General features: G+C 42.0%; 1 protein-coding gene across 2 annotated transcripts in view; it reads left to right on the plus strand.

Annotated features, from left to right (window-relative positions):
* Positions 1-21926, plus strand: part of CNKSR3 (CNKSR family member 3) — a 190809-nt gene that overhangs the window by 124951 nt on the left and 43932 nt on the right. For both annotated transcript variants that reach the window (XM_069769415.1, XM_069769416.1), the window contains exons 4-6: positions 431-518; positions 12290-12331; positions 21751-21870. In XM_069769415.1, the coding sequence (XP_069625516.1) occupies positions 431-518; positions 12290-12331; positions 21751-21870 (250 nt within the window). The remainder of the gene's footprint in view (positions 1-430; positions 519-12289; positions 12332-21750; positions 21871-21926) is intronic.

Genomic DNA, 21926 nt, shown 5'->3' on the forward strand with positions numbered 1-21926 from the left:
TCTTTATAGTTGTATACTCCTTGCAAGAATTTCCTATTCTAAGCCCAATGAATTCTCATTTTGTAAACCGCTATGATTATGTTCTTTCCCATAAGAAATGACAAAAGTAGAAGAACTCCACACGTACTCTTCCCATGTCATTGAGTAGAAACCTAATTTATACTTCCTGTGGTATTTTGATAAAAGACAGACTGCTATCAAGTGAAGGAATGTAGGAATTGGCTGTCCTCAGAACATTTATTTCTGTGCTTTCTAGATGGCTCCTAGAGCTTATGTGAGAGAGGAAACGGTTTTGTTGCTTAACAGTGAAAGATGTTCCCTGGCCCGCAGACCCATATTTACAATGTATGTCTAGCTTGCCAGTAATGTTCTCTTCAAAGAGTCTTTAGCAGTCTTTGTTCAGACTGGATTTCTTTCTGTTTGGTTACAGGACACCATTTACTGGGATCACTGACTTCTCTTCAACAAAGAACAAAATCATTCAGCTTTGTCTGGACTTGACAACCACCGTTCAACAGGTCATTATGATGTAGAAACAGTTTGGAATCATCTCATGACATCTATGAAATCACACTTACACCCTCAGTATCAAAGTTAGGCTACGGATATCGTGAAGCATGATGTCAGTAGCACTTAATGCGCAGCACCTATAGGGGTATGTGCAGAAGATCAGTTAACGATGCGGGATGGATGCTGCGTACTTGTGCAGTGTCCAACCTGCAGTGTCCATCTGTTAAAGCATAGTGTATGGGAGTTCAAGAAATACCATCTCCCCTATGCATCCAGAGACGCCCGCGGCTCACATGCAGAGACGGACATGCGCTGCGTCTCACCAGACCACAGCATGTCAATTTCTCTTTCAGAGACTCGAGTCTCCGCAAGAGAAATTTCACCCATAGAATGTATTGGTCTCAGTGAATCTGCACTGTTCAGTGAACACATGCGGATTCACCTGCGTTCAATAGACGGCAGCACTTTGGACGTGGGCAAACATGCGCTGCTTCCAAAGCGCTGCCAGTTCTGGATTGTCTGCACATACCCATGATTAAAGGGACTCTGTCACCTGAATTTGGAGGGAACAATTTTCAGCCATAGGGGCGGGGTTTTCGGGTGTTTGATTCACCCTTTCATTACCTGCTGGCTGCATGCTGGCTGCAATATTGGATTGAAGTTTATTCTCTGTCCTCCATAGTGCACGCCTGCGCAAGGCAAGATTGCCTTGTGCAGGCATGTACTACGGAGGACAGAGAATGAACTTCAATCCAATATTGCAGCCAGCGGGTAAGGAAAGGGTGAATCAAACACCCGAAAACCCCGCCCCTATGGCTGAAAATTGTTCCCTCCAAATTCAGGTGACAGAGTCCCTTTAAGGAATCATGTAGGAAACCCATATGGAGTCGGTTTGTGTAGATCTTGGTACATTAATCCAGATTTGTTTACTGGGTACTGGATCAATGAAACAAATACTGACAAACTTTTCATTTCAGAATTAATTACCACCCGTTTACTCTATCTGTATTTTGTGTGTTCAGTATATAGTACAACTGATGGCAAAATAACTGTAAGATGGAGATCGATCACCTCTTTTGTTGGTGCAGCTTCCTCACAATCTGACCGGCACATCAGCCTACTCCATTAGAAAAGCAGCTTTCCCATGTGATGATGTTTTATATTCGAGGCAGCTGACAGATCTGATCATGTGACCTTACAGCTGGAGCTGCAGATTTCTAAAGTTCAAGTTCCCAGAAACATGACAGAGACGTCATACAGTTACAGTGGCATGTAAAAGTTTGGGCACCCCTTGTCAAAATTACTGTTTTTTTTGAAGAGTTAAGCAAGCTGAAGATGAAATGATCTTTAAAAGACCTAAAGTTAAAGATGACACATTTCATTTGAATTTTAGGCAAAAAAAATAATATACATTATCATCTTTTACATTTTAAAAGTTACAAAAAAGAAAATGGGCTGATGCAAAAGTTTGGGCACCCTGGGAGATGTGTGCTCAGATAATTTGAACCAAGGTTTCAAACCTTAAGTAGCCTTTTAGGGTCATGGGTTGGTCACTATCATCGTTCGGAAACGCCTGGTAATTCAAATTTCCCAGCTTTATAAAATCCAGTCTCCTTTAGCCTTTTGCCAAAAATGAGCATGGGTTCTTCTAAGCAGCTGTTTAGCACTCTGAAAATGGTGGATTCCCACAAAGCAGGAGAAGGCTATAAGAAGATTGCAAAGTGTTTTCAAGTTGCCCTTTCCTCAGTTCGAAATCTAATTAAAGGGAACCTGTCACCCCGAAAATCGCGGGTGAGGTAAGCCCACCGGCATCAGGGGCTTATCTACAGCATTCTGTAATGCTGTGGATAAGCCCCGATGTTACCTGAAAGAGGAGAAAAAGACGTTATATTATACTCACCCAGGGGCGGTCCCGCTGCTGGGGCGGTCCCGCTGCTGGTCCGGTCAAACGGGTGTCTCTGGTCCGCTCCGGCGCCTCCCATCTTCATTACAAGACGTCCTCTTCTGATCTTCAGCCACGGCTCCGGCGCAGGCGTACTTTGCTCTGCCCTGTTGATGGCAGAGGATAGTACTGCAGTGCGCAGGCGCCGGAAAGGTCAGAGAGGGCCGACGCCTGCGCACTACAGTACTTTACTCTGCCCTCAACAGGGCAGAGCAAAGTACGCCTGCGCCGGAGCCGTGGCTGAAGATCAGAAGAGGACGTCTTGTAATGAAGATGGGAGGCGCCGGAGTGGACCAGAGACACCCGCTTGACCGGACCAGCAGCGGGACCGCCCCTGGGTGAGTATAATATAACGTCTTTTTCTCCTCTTTCAGGTAACATCTGGGGCTTAAATACAGCATTACAGAATGCTGTAGATAAGCCCCTGATGCCGGTGGGCTTACCTCACCCGCGATTTTCGGGGTGACAGGTTCCCTTTAAGAAATGGCAGTTAACAGGAACAGTGGAGGTTAAGGTAAGGCCTTGACACCCAAGCTAAATTTCAGTGAGAGCTGCTTATAGGATTGCTAGAAAGGCAAATCAGAATCTCCTCTTGACTGTAAAAGACCTTCAGAAAGATTTAGCAGACTCGAGTTGTGGTACCCCTGCACAAATATGGCCTTCATGGAAGAGTCATCAGAAGAAAACTTCTCCCACATCCTCACTGTAAACTTCAGCCTCAGAAGTATGCTAAAGAACATATAAACAACCCTGATGCATTTTGGAAACAAGTCCTGTGGACCAGTGAGATTCAGATTGAACTATTTGGCCACAATGATCAAAGGTATGTGTGGAGACAAAAAGGGCTCAGGATTTCAGGAAAAGAACATCTTGCCAATCATTAAAGGGACTCTGTCACCTGAATTTGGCGGGACTGGTTTTGGGTCATATGGGCGGAGTTTTCGGGTGTTTGATTCACCCTTTCCTTACCTGCTGGCTGCATGCTGGCTGCAATATTGGAATGAAGTTCATTCTCTGTCCTCCATAGTACACGCCTGCACAAAGCAAGATTGCTTTGCGCAGGCGTTTACTATGGAGGACAGAAAATGAACTTCAATCCAATATTGCAGCCAGCATGCAGCCAGCAGGTAAGGAAAGGGTGAATCAAACACCCGAAAACTCCGCCCATATGACCCAAAACCAGTCCCGCCAAATTCAGGTGACAGGTTCCCTTTAAGCATGGGGGTCAGTCAATCATGTTTTGGGGTTGTTATGCAGCCAAGGGCACGGGGAACATTTCACAAATAGAGGGAAAGCTGTATTTTAATATTTCACATAAATATTGTATTTTATGAGACTTCATAGCATCATATTTTATGTTGGTATTCATCTTTACAGACTTGCCAGAGGAAAAGACAAACTTACACGAAAATATATGGCTGAATGAAAATAGAAGAACGCGAGAAACTGTCTTCAAACTAAAACGTGTCTATACAAATGTACAGAGCATGGGAAACAAACATAGGAAACATCTTGGAGCTGCTAACACAGGAAGAGAGATATGATGTAAAAGGCATATCTTGGTGGGATACTATACTTGGTGGGATAATACACATGATTATAATACAAACCTAGAGGCTACAATTTATTTATTAGAAACAGGATTAAGTAGAGGGGAGGAGGTATTGCATTGTATATTAGGAAAACATATCTCCACAGAGATCCTTTCTTCCAAGACTGGTTGCTCTGTAGAAACTGGGTTAGAATACATGGAGAGAAGACCAGAAAGTACACCATTGTAGGTGTTCACTATAGGTCACCTGAACAAACTGAAGATATGGATGAAATCTTTAGAAAAGAAGTCTCTGTTCTCAAAAAAGGCCGGCCTATTGATCATGGGAGCTTTCAACTATCCATATGTTGGTTGGGAATCTCTCTCAGGAAAAAGTAATGGGCCAAGAAAATTCTTATCTTCTCTTGTTGACAACTATATTTTTCAAAAGGTAGAAGAGAGAGCAAAAGGATCTGCAATCTTGGACCTAATTCTTACCAATAGGGAGGAAATGGTTGAGGAAGTAAAAGTGGCTGGGAATTTAGGAGGCTGCGATCATGTGATCATCACATTTTGGATTACAAGAGGAGAAAGACCAGCAAGGACTCAGACTTTAAAGGGAACCTGTCACCCCTAAACTCGAAGATGAGCTAAGCCCACCGTCATCAGGGGCTTATCCATAGCATTCTGTAATGCCATAGCATGGCATAGCATTCTGTAATGTCATCAGGGGCTTATCCATAGCATTCTGTAATGCTGTAAATAAGCCCCCCAATGTATCCTGAAAGATGAGAAAAAGAGGTTAGGTTATACTCAGACAAGAAGAGGACATCATCCTATGAAGATAGGAGGCCCCGGACCGCGATGCCCATCGGACCGGACCGCCCCCACAGGTGAGTATAATCTAACCTCTTTTTCTCATCTTTCAGGATGCATCGGGGGCTTATTTACAGCATTACAGAATGCTGTAGATAAGCCCTTGATTCTGGTGGGTTTAGCTCATCTTCGATTTTGTGGGGTGACCGGTTCCCTTTAAGGTTGGACTTCAAAAAGGCAAGTTTTAATGGACTCCGAAAGAGGGCAGGAAAAGTCCAATGCTTAGATGTTCTAAAGGACAGAAATGTTCAAGAAGGATGGGAGATTTTGCTAAATGAAATTCTCATTGCACAATTGGTAACAATCTCAAAAAGAAGGAAGAATTGGAAGCATTTAAAGAGACCAGGATGGATGAACACAGAACTTAATCACTTGTTAAAAAGGAAAAAAAATAAATGATATTACATGGAAAAAGGAGGGCATATCTAAAGAAGAATATAATGCTGTTTGCACGGTATGCAGGGCAAGCATTAGAAGAGCTAAAACCAACAATGAAGTGAGGCTTGCAAGGGAGGGCAAAAGCAGTAAAAAGGATTTTGGGGATATGTCAAAAGAAAAGTCAAAGATGGTATTGGATTTTTGCAAGATGTAAAGGGTAAAGTGGTCCAACATAATGTTGAAGGCCAAACTTTTAAATTCCTATTTTGCATCTTTGTTCTCTAAGAAAGCAATTGTAACATCAATTGATCTTCACTGTGCCATTAAAGGAATAAAAAATCCACGCTATCTATAAACAGATTGATGCTGGGGGAAAACTTGGCTAATTTAAATTAATTTAAATCTCCTGGTCCAGGTGAATTACATCCTAGGGTTATGAAAAAAAATGAATCACTAGCCAGAATCTTTCAAAAATCCTCTAGAACAGGAGACATCCCAGAAGATTGGAGAAGGTCAAATGTTGTCCCTATCTTCAAAAACGGTATGAAAATCGAGGCAGGAATTTGCAGGCCAGTGAGCCTTACTTCTACTCCAGGAAAGATCTTTGAACAAATTATTAAACCACATGTTTGTAAGTACTTGGATAAGAATACAGTAATTAACCAGATCCAGCATGGCTTTGTAGCAAATAAGTCATGCTAGACTAATCTAATTTCCCTCTGTGATGGATCAGGGAAATTCGGTAGATGTAGTATGTCTCGACTTCAGCAAAGCATTTGATAAAGTATCTCATACTAGCCTTATTGAAAAAATGACTAAGTATGGGATTGACAAGGCTATGGTTAGGTTAATTCATAACTGGCTCAGTGATCGTACTCAAAGAGTTGTAATAAATGGTTACACATCTAATTGGAAGAGTGTTTCAAATGAGATACCACAACGCTCTGTCTTGTCTCCAGTGTTGTTCAACATTTTCATAACTGATCTAGATAAGGGAAATGAAGGTAAACTAATCAAATTTGCAGACGATGCAAAGCTAGGAAGGATAGCTAACACTAGAGCAGAAGGAGAGGATTCAGAAGAATGTAGATAAGCTTGAACAATGGGCAGCGACTAATAGAATGGTATTTAACGTGGAGAAATAGAAGATTCTACATCTTGGCACGAAAAATGAAAATTACTTCTACTGGATGGGAGGAATAAAACTAAGCAACAGCATGTGTGAAAAAGATATAATCTATACTAATGTACACTAATAGATGACATGCTGCACATGAGTCAAAAGTATGATGAAATATAAGCCAGCTCACCCGTGATGCATAAATAAAGCTTCAGGAGCACAGACCCGCTGTGTCCGGGCGTATAAAGTCCCCCCAAAAAAGAAGAGAATGTCCAGCTTCACCAAATCCGTAAAAAAGAGTTTTCTTTATTCACAAACTTTAAGCATAGAGGATACAGGCTTCAGCACGAACCATATGGGTAAGAATCTCAACGCATTTCGGGAGACTAAGCTTCCTTAATCATGTCATCATTAAGGGAGCTTAGTCTCCAGAAATGCGTATTGCCCAGCCACGTAGTGTATTGCACAGCGACGGAGTATGCAGCACAGAGGCACGTAGTATATTGCCCAGCCACGTAGTATATTGCCCAGCCACGTAGTATATTGCCCAGTCACGTAGTATATTGCCCAGTCATGTAGTATATTGCCCAGCCACGTAGTGTATTGCCCAGCCACGTAGTGTATTGCCCAGCCACGTAGTGTATTGCCCAGCCACGTAGTGTATTGCCCAGCCACGTAGTATATTGCACAGCGACGGAGTATACAGCACAGAGGCACGTAGTATATTGCCCATTCACGTAGTATATTGCCCAGTCATGTAGTATATTGCCCAGCCACGTAGTATATTGCCCAGTCACGTAGTATATTGCCCAGTCACGTAGTATATTGCCCAGCCACGTAGTATATTGCCCAGTCACGTAGTATATTGCCCAGCCACGTAGTATATTGCCCAGTCACGTAGTATATTGCACAGTGACGGAGTAAACAGCACAGAGCCACGTAGTATAGAGACTTAAAATAAAAAATAAACATATACTCACCTTCCGAAAGCCCGTTAAAGTCCAGCTATACTCACCATTCGCCGCCTTTCCCGCTCCTCGGAACGCTCCGGTGACCGCTCCATTGCAAGCGGCAGCTTCCGGTCCCAGGGCTGGTATGAACGCAGGACCTGTGATGACATCGCGGTCACATGACCGTGATATCATGGCAGGTCCTTGTTGCATACAATCCTTGCCACCGGAACCTGCCGCTTGCATGGAGCGGTCACCGGAGCGTCCCGAGGAGCGGGAAAAGCGGCGGATGGTGAGTATAGCAGGTTTTTTGTTTTTTTTAAATTATTTTTAACATGACATATTTTTACTATTGATGCTGCATAGGCAGCACCGCGTTACACCGCGGCCCGTTACCGCTGCCATTAACCCTGTGTGAGTGGTGACTGGAGGGGATTCTGGAGTGGGCGCCGGGCACTGACTGCAGGGGAGTAGGAGAGGGATTAATCGGACTGCCCGTTGCTGACTGGTCGCGGCAGCTATGACAGGCAGCTGCCGAGACCAATCAGCAACGCGGGATTTCCGGGACAGAAAGACGGAAGTACCCCTTAGACAATTATATATATATATATATATAAATATATATATATATATATATATATATATATATATATATATATATATATATATATATATATATAGTAAGGATTTCACTCACTCAGCTGCGACGGCTGACACTCAGGATACGTGTTCCTTTAAAGTTCACTGGGTTTATTGCTTCATAAACCATGTGGCAAATAACAGAAAGCAAAATGGGCCTTTGGTTCAGGCAAAGAAAAGCAAGTGTCCAGTTCATCCGGCTCAGTCCTGAAGCCGTAACACACTCAGGAGGGTTTCACCTCCACACATATCTGCTGTGTAAAGGATTAGCCAGTCTTATAAAGAGCTAACCCCACCCAGTAACCCATCACATGATTAGCCATGTGGTCTGACATTACCACAGGTCCTGAAACACATATACAAGATTATGTGCAAGAAAGGAATACTCCGGGCTACATTACAGCAACCAGGCACTTATGTGGCACATACCTCCCATCGACTACAAACCCTTTAGCCATGCTAATATATATATATATATATATATATATATATATATATATATATATATATATATATATATATATATATATACACACACACACACACACACACACACACACACACACACACACACACACACACACACACACACACACACACACACACACACACGTGTATAAGCCGAGGCACCTAATTTTGCCACGGAAAACGGGGTAAGCTTATTGGCTCGAGTATAAGCCATGTTTGCATTGTCCCCTCATCCCTGTCCTGCTATGCGTGGCTCACCCCATCGCTGTCCTGATATGTATTGCTCCCCCCCTTCGCTGTCCTGGTATGTGGCTCCTCCGTCCTGTCCTGGTATGTGTGGCTCCCCCTATTGTATGCATGGCTCCCCTGGTCCCGTGTGGCTCACGCCCAGTCCCATCGTTGTATGCATGGCTCACTTCCCCCTGTCCTACTCACCCCCCTCGCGCCGTCACTGCATCTCCGTTGTCCCAGCGCGGCAGCTCTCCTGTGCTGAGCGGTCATGTGGTACTGCTCATTAAGGTAATGAATATGCACTCCATGCCTATGGGAGTGGAGACACGTGCATATTCATTACCTTAATGAGCAGTACTACGTGACCGCTCAGCACAGGAAGAGGCATCGGGACGGAGATGCAGCGACCGCACCAGGAGAGTGAGTATGATGTCTTCTGTTACCAGCTCCTGCCGCTGCTCCGCCGCTCTCCCTCCCCCGCCGGCTTTCTGGACAATAACTCGCATATAAGCAAGGGGGCGTTTTCAGCACACAAAAAAGTGCTGAAAATCTCGGCTTATGCACGTGCATATACACACAAACACACACACACACACACACACACACATACACACATATATATATAGATATAAATATCTTTTTTTTTTTTTTCAACTTGCTTAACTGTTCACAATAACAGTATTTTTAATCAAGGGTGCCCAAACTTCTTTTACATGCCAATTTAGGTCTAGAAATATTTGGACATTAGCCAATTCTTCGTGATTTAAGCTCTTCATGTCACTATTTTTGATTTAAAATGAAACAGCTGAGATGCAGTTGAAGTGTAGGCTTTCAGGTTTAATTAAATGGGTTGGACCAAAAAATTCTGCAACACGTTTATTAATTGCAACCATTTTTCTACAAATCCTCCTCATTTCAGGGGCTAAAAAGTAATTGGACCAATTAACTTTACCATAAATAAAATGTTAATTTTTAATACATTGTAGAGAATCCTTTGCAAGCAGTGGCTGAATTTTGGAAGCCAAGGATGTCACCAAACACTGTGTTTCTTCCATTGTGATGCTCTAACAGGCCTTTATTGCAGCTCACTTTAGTTATTGATTGTTTGTGGATTTTTCTGCCTTCAATTTTGTCTTAAGCATGTGAAATGCATGCTCGATGGGGGTTGAGATTGGTGATTGACTTGGCCATTGCAGATTTTTTACTTCTTTGCCTTAAATAAAATCCTGTGTTGGTTTTGCAGTATGCTTTTAGGTTATTGTTATTCTGTCCTGTGAATCTGTCCAATCAACCTAGCTGCATTTGGTTAATCTGAGAAGAAAGTATAGCCCTGCACACTTTAGAATTCATTTGGCTGGTCCTGTCTTCAGTCACATCATCAATAAACACTAGTGATCCAGTATCATTACATGCCCATGCTTTCACACTGCCTCCACCATGTTTTACACATGATGTGGTGTTCTTTAGATCATGAGCGGTTCCAAGTTTTCTCTATACTTTTTCATTTCATCATTCTTGTACAGGTTGATCTTTGTTTCATCTGTCCAAAAAATGCTTTTCCATTACTGGGCTGGCTGTTTTAAATGTTTTTTTGGCAAAGTCTAATCTGGCCTTTTTATTTTTAAGGTGTATTAATGGGTTACATCTTGTGGTAACCCCTCTGCATTTGCTCTCATGAAGTCATCTGTTTATGGTAGACTTAAATACTGGGACACCTACTTCCTGGACCGTGTTCTTCACTTGGTTGGATGTTGTGAAGGTGTTTTTCTTAACCGTGAAAAGGATTTTGTGATAATCTACCCCTGTTGTCTTCTGTGGACATTCAGGCCATTTTGAGTTCCCAAGCTCACCAATGTGCTCATATATTTGTAGAATAACGTTTGATTTGGCCACTCATAACACTTTTATCTCTGATGGATTTCTTCTTTTTTCAGCCTAATGATGGTCTGTTTCTCTTCAATTGAGAGCTCCTTTGACTGAATGTTGTGGGTTCACAGCAACAACTTCCAAATGCAATTGCCACACCTGGAATCATCTCCAGATCTTTTACCTGCTTAATTGATGACGGCTTAACAGGGAAAAGCCCATTAAAGAGATTTTGAAATAATTGTCCAAGTACGTTTGGTCTCTTTAAAAAAAAAAAAAAAAAAAAAAAAGGCGTCTGCATATTAAATAGCTGTAATTCCTAAACCCCTCAAATTAAAGCAGAGAGTCTGCACTTTAAGTCCATATATAACTGTATCTTGAATATGTTTTGGCAAACACCTAAATTGCCAAAACTAGTGTCACTGTCTAAATATTTTTGGACCTAAGTGTATATGTTGATATTTTTACCTTCTTGGCTGTACAGACAAAGATACAATGTATTTAAACAAACGGATAGCAGGGAGGGATAGGGTCAGCCACGGACAACGATCGTTTCGTGCTCTACGGCACTTCAACGGGTCCTAATGCTGAGTGGAACAGGAAGGAGTTTTATAGACCCATCTGGATCCCAGACTCCTCCCCCTGGACTCCAAACATAAACAGTGTTACATTTAAAACAAAATGGTATTAAAAACAACAATAATAAAATAGCACATGCTGAGAACTACAAATAAACCGAATACAGCTTTTAGAAACCAAGATTGAGACACTTTTATAAGAAAACCGACATGTCGACTTTGTCATTTAAACCAGATGGTCCTGCTGCGTCTGCGCGCAGGATCCATCTGGCTTCTCTGCGCAGCAGGAGGCGGCGCAAATCCCCTCCTCCCTCAGGCAACGAGACCCGCTCCAAACCCGCAAATCTTAGTACTTGGGCATCTCCTGCATGGCAAGTGTGTAGATGGTCTATTAACCTTGGAGCTCCTTTCCCTGTTCTAATGGAGTCTCAATCTTGGTTTCTAAAAGCTGTATTCGGTTTATTTGTAGTTCTCAGCATGTGTTATTTTATTATTGTTGTTTTTAATACCATTTTGTTTTAAATGTAACACTGTTTATGTTTGGAGTCCAGGGGGAGGAGTCTGGGATCCAGATGGGTCTATAAAACTCCTTCCTGTTCCACTCAGCATTAGGACCCGTTGAAGTGCCGTAGAGCACGAAACGATCGTTGTCCGTGGCTGACCCTATCCCTCCCTGCTATCCGTTTGTTTATATGTCCTAATAAAGTGATATTCACCGCAACAGGGTAAGTGCGCGCCTACTTTTTCTTTTTTGCCATTTGGATTCTGCACACATTTTTCCTGGCAGCAGCACCCCGTTGATTCAGGTGTAAAGGATTCATACAGCCAGTATCACTTTCTGTGGTGCTAGACCGATATTATAATACGGTCACTGAGTTGGACCTTTGAGCAGTGCGGATGTATGTTTTCTCTACTATTGAAAGATACAATGTATTTTTATACAGAAGAAACAGGAGCTAGCGCCGGTTTCATGATGCCCGAAAATAAAAGAACAGTCCAGTGTCAAACAACCTTAAATATTCTTCCAGTTCCACTTCTGATGAGTGGTTTTATTGTACATATAATTAATACTCATTAAAATATTTATCAGAAATGATGTGACATATTAACCTAACGTAGGGCAAAATAATGTAAATTATTATAAGCCTATTAGTTTCTGCGCTTTTATTTCTAATGGGCTTTGTTTTCTTGTCGTTGCAGGAATCCACAGTTGCTGAAATGGAAGATTCAGTTCTAAACGTTGTAAGCTTATATTATATATCTTATAAAAAAATAGAAGATGGATAGGTAGGAAGATATCTACATGGGTGGATAGTTATATGTTACCAGTATGTACAGAAGAATGAATTAAATGTGCTGTCCAGTACTTTGATATTAATGGCATATTTTCAGTATAAGATTATTGGGGGCCAGCTTTCCCACCGATCAGCTGTTAACAGCTCCAGCAGCTACACTGCACCGAGCAGCTCCATACACTGCTTAGTGGCCAAAGCTGAGAACTGTAGCTCCTCTTGAAGGAACAGGTTATCAATAGCAAAGTAGTGGCTTGCTTATTTACTGATAGGATATATTCTAGATTCCTGTACGCTGATACTCTTGTCAGTGATCAGAAATGTCAGTCATGTTTCCCCTGGATCAAACTATTTGGGAACATCTCTCTGCTGCATCTCTTGTGTGTACAATAAAGCATCGCTCTGCACTTTTCTGACAGATTGTCTTCCAGCGTAACCATTGTTTAGAAAATGAATTCCTAAAAATGCCCAAATCTGCTTTGCCCCATTAAACAAGACATTCAGTGAGATTTATTCATTCTGCAAAGGTTCGATCAGTGGACGTGATTCCTATGTACTCTATTTATAGACTTAATTTGACTGCGGAAACAGGACAAGGTGATCTTCTCATCTTTGCTGACATGCAGTCATCATTTCCATCTCGCTTGGCTGTAGATAGCCTTGTGATGGATGGGAAGTTCACCAGTGAAGTCCAATTAGCAAAATGATTCATGACTGAAAAGCCAGTATACAGAGAAAAAGTTTTGTCTTTAAAGTTTCTCTGGATTTTGTAATTGATTGTGATATTAGTTTCATATAATTTTTTTCTTTCATATCTGCTGTGTAAAGAAACATCATAAATACATATTGGCAAATTCAGATTTGGTTTTTCTCACACTACTCCAAAAAATGAGAGCTTGTTAGAGTAAATTGTACCAGTGTTGAAATGTGTGAGTCTCTTAACCCCTTCACGACATCCTCCGTACATGTACATGCAAGTCAGAAGCAGGTGTGTGGAGCTGGCTAATGGGGTGAATCGGCAGGAAATGGCTGTGTTACTACCATGACCTACCTCCAACAATTGCAGGTGGCGTGAAGCGCTGGCAGGGATTGATAACCTATTAAATGTTAGTGTGAAACTCTGACAGCGGCATTAACAGCGCACAGGCATGGGGGGCGTGTCATTTGAAGCACCCATCGGTGCGCCTGTCACCTGATCGCGGGTCGCTGATGAGTTGCAGTGACAGCCGGGGGTATGTTGAGGACCTCCGTGCTTGTCATTATGGAGCTCCATTGAAACCCTCCCTGTTGCCGGGCTTTAACCCCTTTCTGACATTAGACGTACTATCCCGTCGAGGTGGGGTGGGTCCCTATGACCACCGACGGGAAAGTACGTCATATGCGATTGGCAGCTCTCACGGGGGGAGCGCCGCTGATCGCAGCCGGGTGTCAGCTGCCTATCGCAGCTGACATCCGGCACTATGTGCCAGGAGCGGTCACGGACCGCCCCCGGCACACCGCGATCAAACATGATCGCGATGTGCCGGCGGTACAGGGAAGCATCGCGCAGGGAGGGGGCTCCCTACCTCCCTCCCTGTAGCAGGCCCGAATCCAAGATGGCCGCGGCATCCGGGTCCTGCAGGGAGGGAGGTGGCTTCACAGAGCCTGCTCAGAGCAGGAACTGTGAAGCCTGCAGTGCTCTGAGACAGATTGGTGATCTGACAGTTTGCACAGCACTCTGTCAGATCACCGATCTGTGATGTCCCCCCCCCGGGACAAAGTAAAAAAAAAATTTTTCCAAATGTGTAAAAAAAAAAAATACAAAAAAATATTCCTAAAGTATAATAAAAAAAAATATTATTCCCATCAATACATTTCTTTATCTAAATAAAAAAAAAAACAATAAAAGTACACATATTTAGTATCGCCGCGTCCATAACGACCCCACCTATAAAACTGGCCCACTAGTTAACCCCTTCAGTAAACACCGTAAGAAAAAAAAAAAACGAGGCAAAAAACAACACTTTATTATCATACCGCCGAACAAAAAGTGGAATAACACGCGATCAAAAAGACAGATCTAAATAACCATGGTACCGCTGACAACGTCATCTTGTCCCGCAAAAAACGAGCCGCCATACAGCATCATCAGCAAAAAAATTAAAAAAGTTATAGTCCTGAGAATAAAGCGATGCAAAAATAATTATTTTTTCTATAAAATAGTTTTTATCGTATAAAAGCGCCAAAACATAAAAAAATGATATAAATGAGGCGTCGCTGTAATCGTACTGACCCGAAGAATAAAACTGCTTTATCAATTTTACCAAACGCGGAACGGTATAAACGCCTCCCCCAAAAGAAATTCATGAATAGCTGGTTTTTGGTCATTCTGCCTCACAAAAATCGGAATAAAAAGCGATCAAAAAATGTCACGTGCCCGAAAATGTTACCAATAAAAACGTCAACTCGTCCCGCAAAAAACAAGACCTCACATGACTCTGTGGACCAAAACATGGAAAAATTATAGCTCTCAAAATGTGGTAACGCAAAAAATATTTTTTGCAATAAAAAGCGTCTTTCAGTGTGTGACGGCTGCCAATCATAAAAATCCGCTAAAAAAAACGCTATAAAAGTAAATCAAACCCCCTTCATCACCCCCTTAGTTAGGGAAAAATTTAAAAAATGTATTTATTTCCATCTTCCCATTAGGGTTAGGGCTAGGGTTAGGGCTAGGGTTGGGGCTAGGGTTAGGGTTGGGGCTACAGTTAGGGTTGGGGCTAAAGTTAGGGTTAGGGTTGGGGCTAAAGTTACGGTTAGGGTTTAGATTACATTTACAGTTGGGAATAGGGTTGGGATTAGGGTTAGGGGTGTGTCAGGGTTAGAGGTGTGGTTAGGGTTACGGTTGGGATTAGGGTAAGGGGTGTGTTTGGATTAGGGTTTCAGTTATAATTGGGGGGTTTCCACTGTTTAGGCACATCAGGGGCTCTCCAAACGCGACATGGCGTCCGATCTCAATTCCAGCCAATTCTGCGTTGAAAAAGTAAAACAGTGCTCCTTCCCTTCCGAGCTCTCCCGTGTGCCCAAACAGGGGTGTACCCCAACATATGGGGTATCAGCATACTCAGGACAAATAGGACAACAAATTTTTGGGTCCAGTTTCTCCTGTTACCCTTGGGAAAATACAAAACTGGGGGCTAAAAATAATTTTTTTGTGGGAAAAAAAAAGATTTTTTATTTTTACGGCTCTGCGTTATAAACTGTAGTGAAACACTTGGGGGTTCAAAATTCTCACAACACATCTAGATAAGTTCCTTAGGGGGTCTACTTTCCAAAATGGTGTCACTTGTCACTTGTTTCTACTGTTTAGGTACACTAGGGGCTCTGCAAACGCAATGTGACACCTGCAGACCATTCCATCTAAGTCTGCATTCCAAATGGCGCTCCTTCCCTTCCGAGCCCTCCCATGCGCCCAAACAGTGGTTCTCCCCCACATATGGGGTATCAGCGTACTCAGGACAAATTGGACAACAAATTTCGGGGTCCAATTTCTCCTGTTACCCTCGGGGAAATACAAAACTGGGGGCTAAAAAATAATTTTTGTGGGAAAAAATTTTTGTTTTATTTTCACGGCTCTGCATTATAAACTTCTGTGAAGCCCTTGGTGGGCCAACGCACTCAAAACACATCTAGATAAGTTCCTTAGGGGGTCTACTTTCCAAAATGGTGTCACTTGTTGGGGGTTTCAATGTTTAGGCACATCAGTGGCTCTCCAAACGCAACATGGCGTCCCATCTCAATTCCTGTCAATTTTGCATTGAAAAGTCAAACGGCGCTCCTTCCCTTCCGAGCTCTCCCATGCGCCCAAACAGTGGTTTACCCCCACATGTGGGGTATCGGCGTACTCGGGACAAATTGTACAACAACTTTTGGGGTCTAATTTCTTCTCTTACCCTTGGTAAAATAAAAAATTGGGGGCAAAAAGATAATTTTTGTGAAAAAATATGATTTTTTTATTTTTACGGTTCTGCATTATAAACTTCTGTGAAGCACTTGGTGGGTCAAAGTGCTCACCACACCTCTAGATAAGTTCCTTAGGGGGTCTGCTTTCCAAAATGGTGTCACTTGTGGGGGGTTTCAATGTTTAGGCACATCAGGGGCTCTCCAAACGCAACATGGTGTCCCATCTCGATTCCAGTCAATTTTGCATTGAAAAGTCAAATGGCGCTCCTTCGCTTCCGAGCTCTGTCATGCACCCAAACAGTGGTTTACCCCCACATATGGGGTATCAGTGTACTCAGGACAAATTGTACAACAACTTTTGGGGTCCATTTTCTCCTGTTACCCTTGGTAAAAATAAAACAAATTGGAGCTGAAGTAAATTTTTTGTGAAAAAAGTTAAATGTTCATTTTTATTTAAACATTCCAAAAATTCCTGTGAAGCACCAGAAGGGTTAATAAACTTCTTGAATATGGTTTTGAGCACCTTGAGGGGTGCAGTTTTTAGAATGGTGTCACACTTGGGTATTTTCTATCATATAGACCCCTCAAAATGACTTCAAATGAGATGTGGTCCCTAAAAAAATGAGAAATTGCTGGTCAACTTTTAACTCTTATAACTCCCTAACAAAAAAAATTTTGGTTCCAAAATTGTGCTGATGTAAAGTAGACATGTGAGAAATTATACTTATTAAGTATTTTGTGTGACATATCTCTGTGATTTAATTGCATAAAAAAATCAAAGTTGGAAAATTGTGAAATTTTCATAATTTTCGCCTAATTTCCGTTTTTTCACAAATAAACGCAGGTACTATCAAAGAATTTTTACCACTATCATGAAGTACAATATGTCACGAGAAAACAATGTCAGAATCACTGGGATCCGTTGAAGCGTTCCAGAGTTATAACCTCATAAAGGGACAGTGGTCAGAATTGTAAAAATTGGCCCGGTCATTAACATGCAAACCACCCTTGGGGGTAAAGGGGTTAAAGGAGACCGTGATTTTTACTATATGCAGTAATGCTGTGGTATTGCTGTATTTAGCAAAAGAGATCAGACGTTCACAGCTTCAAGTCCCCTATGGGGGCTAATAAGATTAGTGACAAGTAAAAAAAAAAAAAAAAAAGTTTAGAAAATATTTAAAAAATAAAAAACAAATAAGTTCAAATCACCCCTCCTTTTACCCATTAGAAAGAGAATATAAAAATACAAGCATGTGGTATCATTGCATTCAGAGGAGTCCCAGCTTTCAAAATATAAAAATAATTAAAAAATTCAAAACCGCCAAAAATTAAGTTTGTTTGATCACCGCAATACCACAAAAACAAGCAATCAAATCTTCATCTCCACCCCAAAATGGTATGAATAAAAACGTTGTCCTACCCTGCAAAAAATAAGCTGTCACACAGCTCCATCAATCGAAAAATTAAAACGTTAGGCTGGCTTCATACTTGCGTACGGGAGGGCTGCGGATGGCAATGTACTTCCTCACTTCTTCCTCCATGAAACCACGCCTACGCTATGCCTACTTCTCCTTGCTTCCTGCCTTGCCCTGCGTACCGATCTTTATCATTGGGTACGCAGGCCATGCGAATGTATGCGGATTCCTCCGCATGCGTCATTTTGACGCTGTACCAAATGCAACATGTTGCATTTTGTTGCGGTCGGCACAGCGTCAAAACAGCGCATGCTGGAGGAAGTAGGCAACCATCCACAGTCCTCCCGAAAGCAAGTATGAAGCCAGCCTTACGAGTCATCACAACGTTCTAATATGTTTTTTTCTATCTCCTGATTTTTTTTGTTATGTATCACCGTAATCAGACTGATGAGCGGAATCATATTGTGATGTCATTCTGACCACACAGTGTACAACATAAAATCAGTTCCTAAAGAGCAATGTCAGAATTGCGGGGTATTTTTTACAATTTCTCCTCATTTGCAATTTTTTTCCAGTTTTTCAGTACACTATTTGGTAAAATGCATGGTGTCATTCAAGAGTACAACTTGCTCTACAAAAAAATAAGCCCTCATACATCTATGTGGAAAGAAAAATAAAAAGTTTGTGTTTCTTGTGTTTTCAAGGAAAAGATGTCTGAGGACGGCTTTTTCCCAAATGCAAATTTAGAGGAAGTCAGGAAAGAGTGCAAGAATGAGCTGTATTTCATGTGTTCTGCAAGTTGTAGGCTTAAAGGAACCTGTCAGCAGGTTTTTATACCCCAAATTCGATTAAATCCATTGGCAAATGTTTTATGCAAATGAGCTGGAAGTGCAGGTGATGTGACCGTGTCCTTGCAGAACTCCGATCCCTCTTCCTCTTTCCCTGCCCACCACCAGCATCCTGGTGACAGGACACTCGTCTCTGACCGGCTCCCCAACCTGAGATCTCATGTTATAATTGCCACACAAATCTCCTTTGTACATGCGTCTCATCTGCATACAAATATTCCAATGGCTTTCTATAAAATGGAGACTCATGAATAAAAGTTATTTCCATAACATTACAACGTTCTAAATAAATGACGTTAGTTTGCGATCTACGTTCTCTTGAATAAATGTTTATAAGTTGTTGACCATGCTTCTTCTGGAAGCCATGCTTTTTATCAACTTCTGACAAGTAGTGTATTACAGTTCAGAGCTGCATTCATGACTAGTAATGCAAAAAATGCACAGAGTGATCAACTGTAAAATAGTGCTCGAGGAAGGATGTGATACAGAAAACTTTAATCTTTTCTGTAGCTGTTCTCCCTGACTACAAAGTTAGACCATCCTGTAACTTTCAGCCTATTTCCAGTAAGTAGAGGGCCCTAAAATGCAGTCTGTGCTCTGTGAACAAAAATGAATAGGCACAATTTTGCTGGATTAAAATTTTGATAAAACAATATGCTGCAAGATTTTTTTTTTACATGGTAAATTGTATTGTGTACAGACTGCCATGCTATGCCGTACATCAGGGGTGTCAAACTGCTTTCCTCGAGGGCCGCAAACCATGCGTGTTTTCAAGATTTCCTTGGCTTTGCACAAGGTGCTGTAATCATTATGTGTGTAGGTGATTAAATTATCACCTGTGCAGTACAAGGAAATCCTGAAAACATGACCTGTTTGCAGCCCTTGAGGATTGCAGTTTGACACCCCTGCCGTACATACCGGTACTTCTTCACTGAGCCACACTCGTACACTGGATTTAGTTATCCTTAGTGTCCTGATTCCAGTACTTCAGCTTAAATCCTACAAACTTGACCTAGATCGCAGTCAGGACATTCAGCAACAATGACAATACTAATATAAAAATAGCCAGCGTAAAAAACCGCAAAGTGACGGAATCAGCCAAAAACACATGAAACGGAGGTGTGAAACAGTAATCCGGCGTCCGGATCAGATTTCACAGCATTTTCCATGCAAATCATGGAGATACTCTCTCTCTGTCTCTCCCTCTCCCCCTCCCTCTCCCCCAGGAATCAGGAAGTCACACAAAAAAAAATCCATGCGCGTCAAAGACAACCGGATCAAGCTAAAAAACGGATCCGGTGCATCAGTTTTTCGCAATTTACGTCGGAGCCGTTTTTTTAAACATTAGCCGGATTTAGCCTGAAACAAAAAGTCTGATGTGTGAAAGTAGCCTAAGGCTAGGTTCAGATTGCGTTAGAGCAATCCGTTTAGCGCCTAGCGCTAGCGGATTGCGCTAACGCAATGTTTTATAAGGGGTCGCGTTAAACGTCCCCGCTCTCGCAGATCTCCGATCTACGAGAGCGGGGAACGGACCTCGGGCGCGCCTCGGACGCTGCAAGCAGCGTCCGCGGCGCGCCACAAAACTCCGGTACATCGCTAGTGATGCGCGTCCCCATTGCTGTTAATGGGTGCACTAACGGACGCGTTATATACAGTAATTAGATGCTTAACTCACCCCTTAATGACCAAAGGTATTTTAGGTTTTGCATTTTCATTTTTTGCTCCCCTTCTTCCCAGAGCCATAACTTTTTTATTTTTTGGTGAAAATGGCCTGAGGGCTTGTTTTTTTAGAGGGACGAGTTGTACTTTTGAACGACATCATTGGTTTTACCATGTTGTGTACTCGAAAAAGGGATACAAAATTCCAAGTGCAGTGAAATTGCAAAAAAAAAAAGTGCAATCCCACACTTGCTTTTTGTTTGGCCTTTTTACTAGTTTCACTAAATGCTAAAACTGACCTGCCATTATGATTCTCCAGGTCATTATGAGTTCATAGACTCCAAACATGTCTAGGTTCTTTTTTATCTAAGTGGTGAAAAAAAATTTCAAACCTTGTTAAAAAAAAAAAAAAATTGTGCCTTTTTCCGATACTCGTAGCGTCTCCATTTTTCATGTTCTCGGGTTGAGTGAGGGCTTATTTTTTGCACACCGAGCTGTCGTTTTTAATGATACAATTTTGGTGCAGATACAATTTTGGTGCAGATACAATCTTTTAACGACCTGTTATTGCATTTTAATGCAATGCCACGGCGATCAAAAAATTCTGGTGTTTTGACTTTTTTTTTCTTACTACGCCATTTAACGATCAGGTTAATCCTTTTTTATTGATAGATCGGGCAATTCTGAACGCGGCGATACCAAACGTGTATGTTTGATTTGTTTTTTAATTTGTTTAATTTTGAATGGGGGGAAAGGGAGGTGATTTGAACGTCATGTCAACCCATCAGTGACCCGCGATCACGTCAACCGGGTCACCGATGTGCAGATTTCCGGCACAATTGCATGTTAAATGCCGCTGTCAGCGTTTGATAGCGGCATTTACAGGTTAATATCCACGGGTGGATCGTGATACCACCCGTGGCTGTTCCAGGCAAATGTCAGCTGTTCAAAACAGCTGACATGTATGGGAAAGATGTGGGCCCACCGCCGGAGCCCACATCAAAAGGAAGGAGTCCGAGATCAACGTAAATGTACTCCCGATGTTGGAAAGGGGTTAATGTCAGCTCCACACTAAGCCTCTGTAATTAGTCCTGCTAAATCACCATCTCCTGGCCACAGCCCCAAGATTTCCAAAGCTGTTCTCCTATTCATTGCTCAGTTAAGTGTTGTGCTTGTTCAAGCTCCCCTTAAATTCAATGTGTGCGGTATTTATAGTGCTAGCAGTATAGACTCCAGAACAAGCACTGATATAGTAGAATGTGTATCTCAGCACAAAAACAATGCTGCAGAGCCAAAACTGTCACTCAAGGAGGAGTTCCCCTCCCCAGCAACAAGGAAGTGAAAAACTGTTCAGCAGTGAAATGCTAAAGACACAAGTTAATATTAACCCTTTACTGCTTTTTTTTACATGGACCATTGATCCCAAAACAATGTTCTGGATAAACTGATACTGAGAAGCAGATAATGACATACTAGAAATCTGAAATAATTTACCTTTTTTCTTGTAGTCTAAAGTTCTGAATGGAATATGTGACAAAACATACAAATTTACCACAGACCCCTTAACAAGTCAAAGTGCCTGCCTGGAGGAAGTCATCCTAACTAATATAAGACCCGGGGAAGGGTTGGTAAGTAGATAGAATTGCTTTTCTGCAATCTAATTACAATATTTTAGAAAATGACT

The sequence above is a fragment of the Ranitomeya imitator genome, chromosome 5 (assembly GCF_032444005.1).
Source record: "Ranitomeya imitator isolate aRanImi1 chromosome 5, aRanImi1.pri, whole genome shotgun sequence".
Lineage (NCBI taxonomy): Eukaryota > Metazoa > Chordata > Amphibia > Anura > Dendrobatidae > Ranitomeya > Ranitomeya imitator.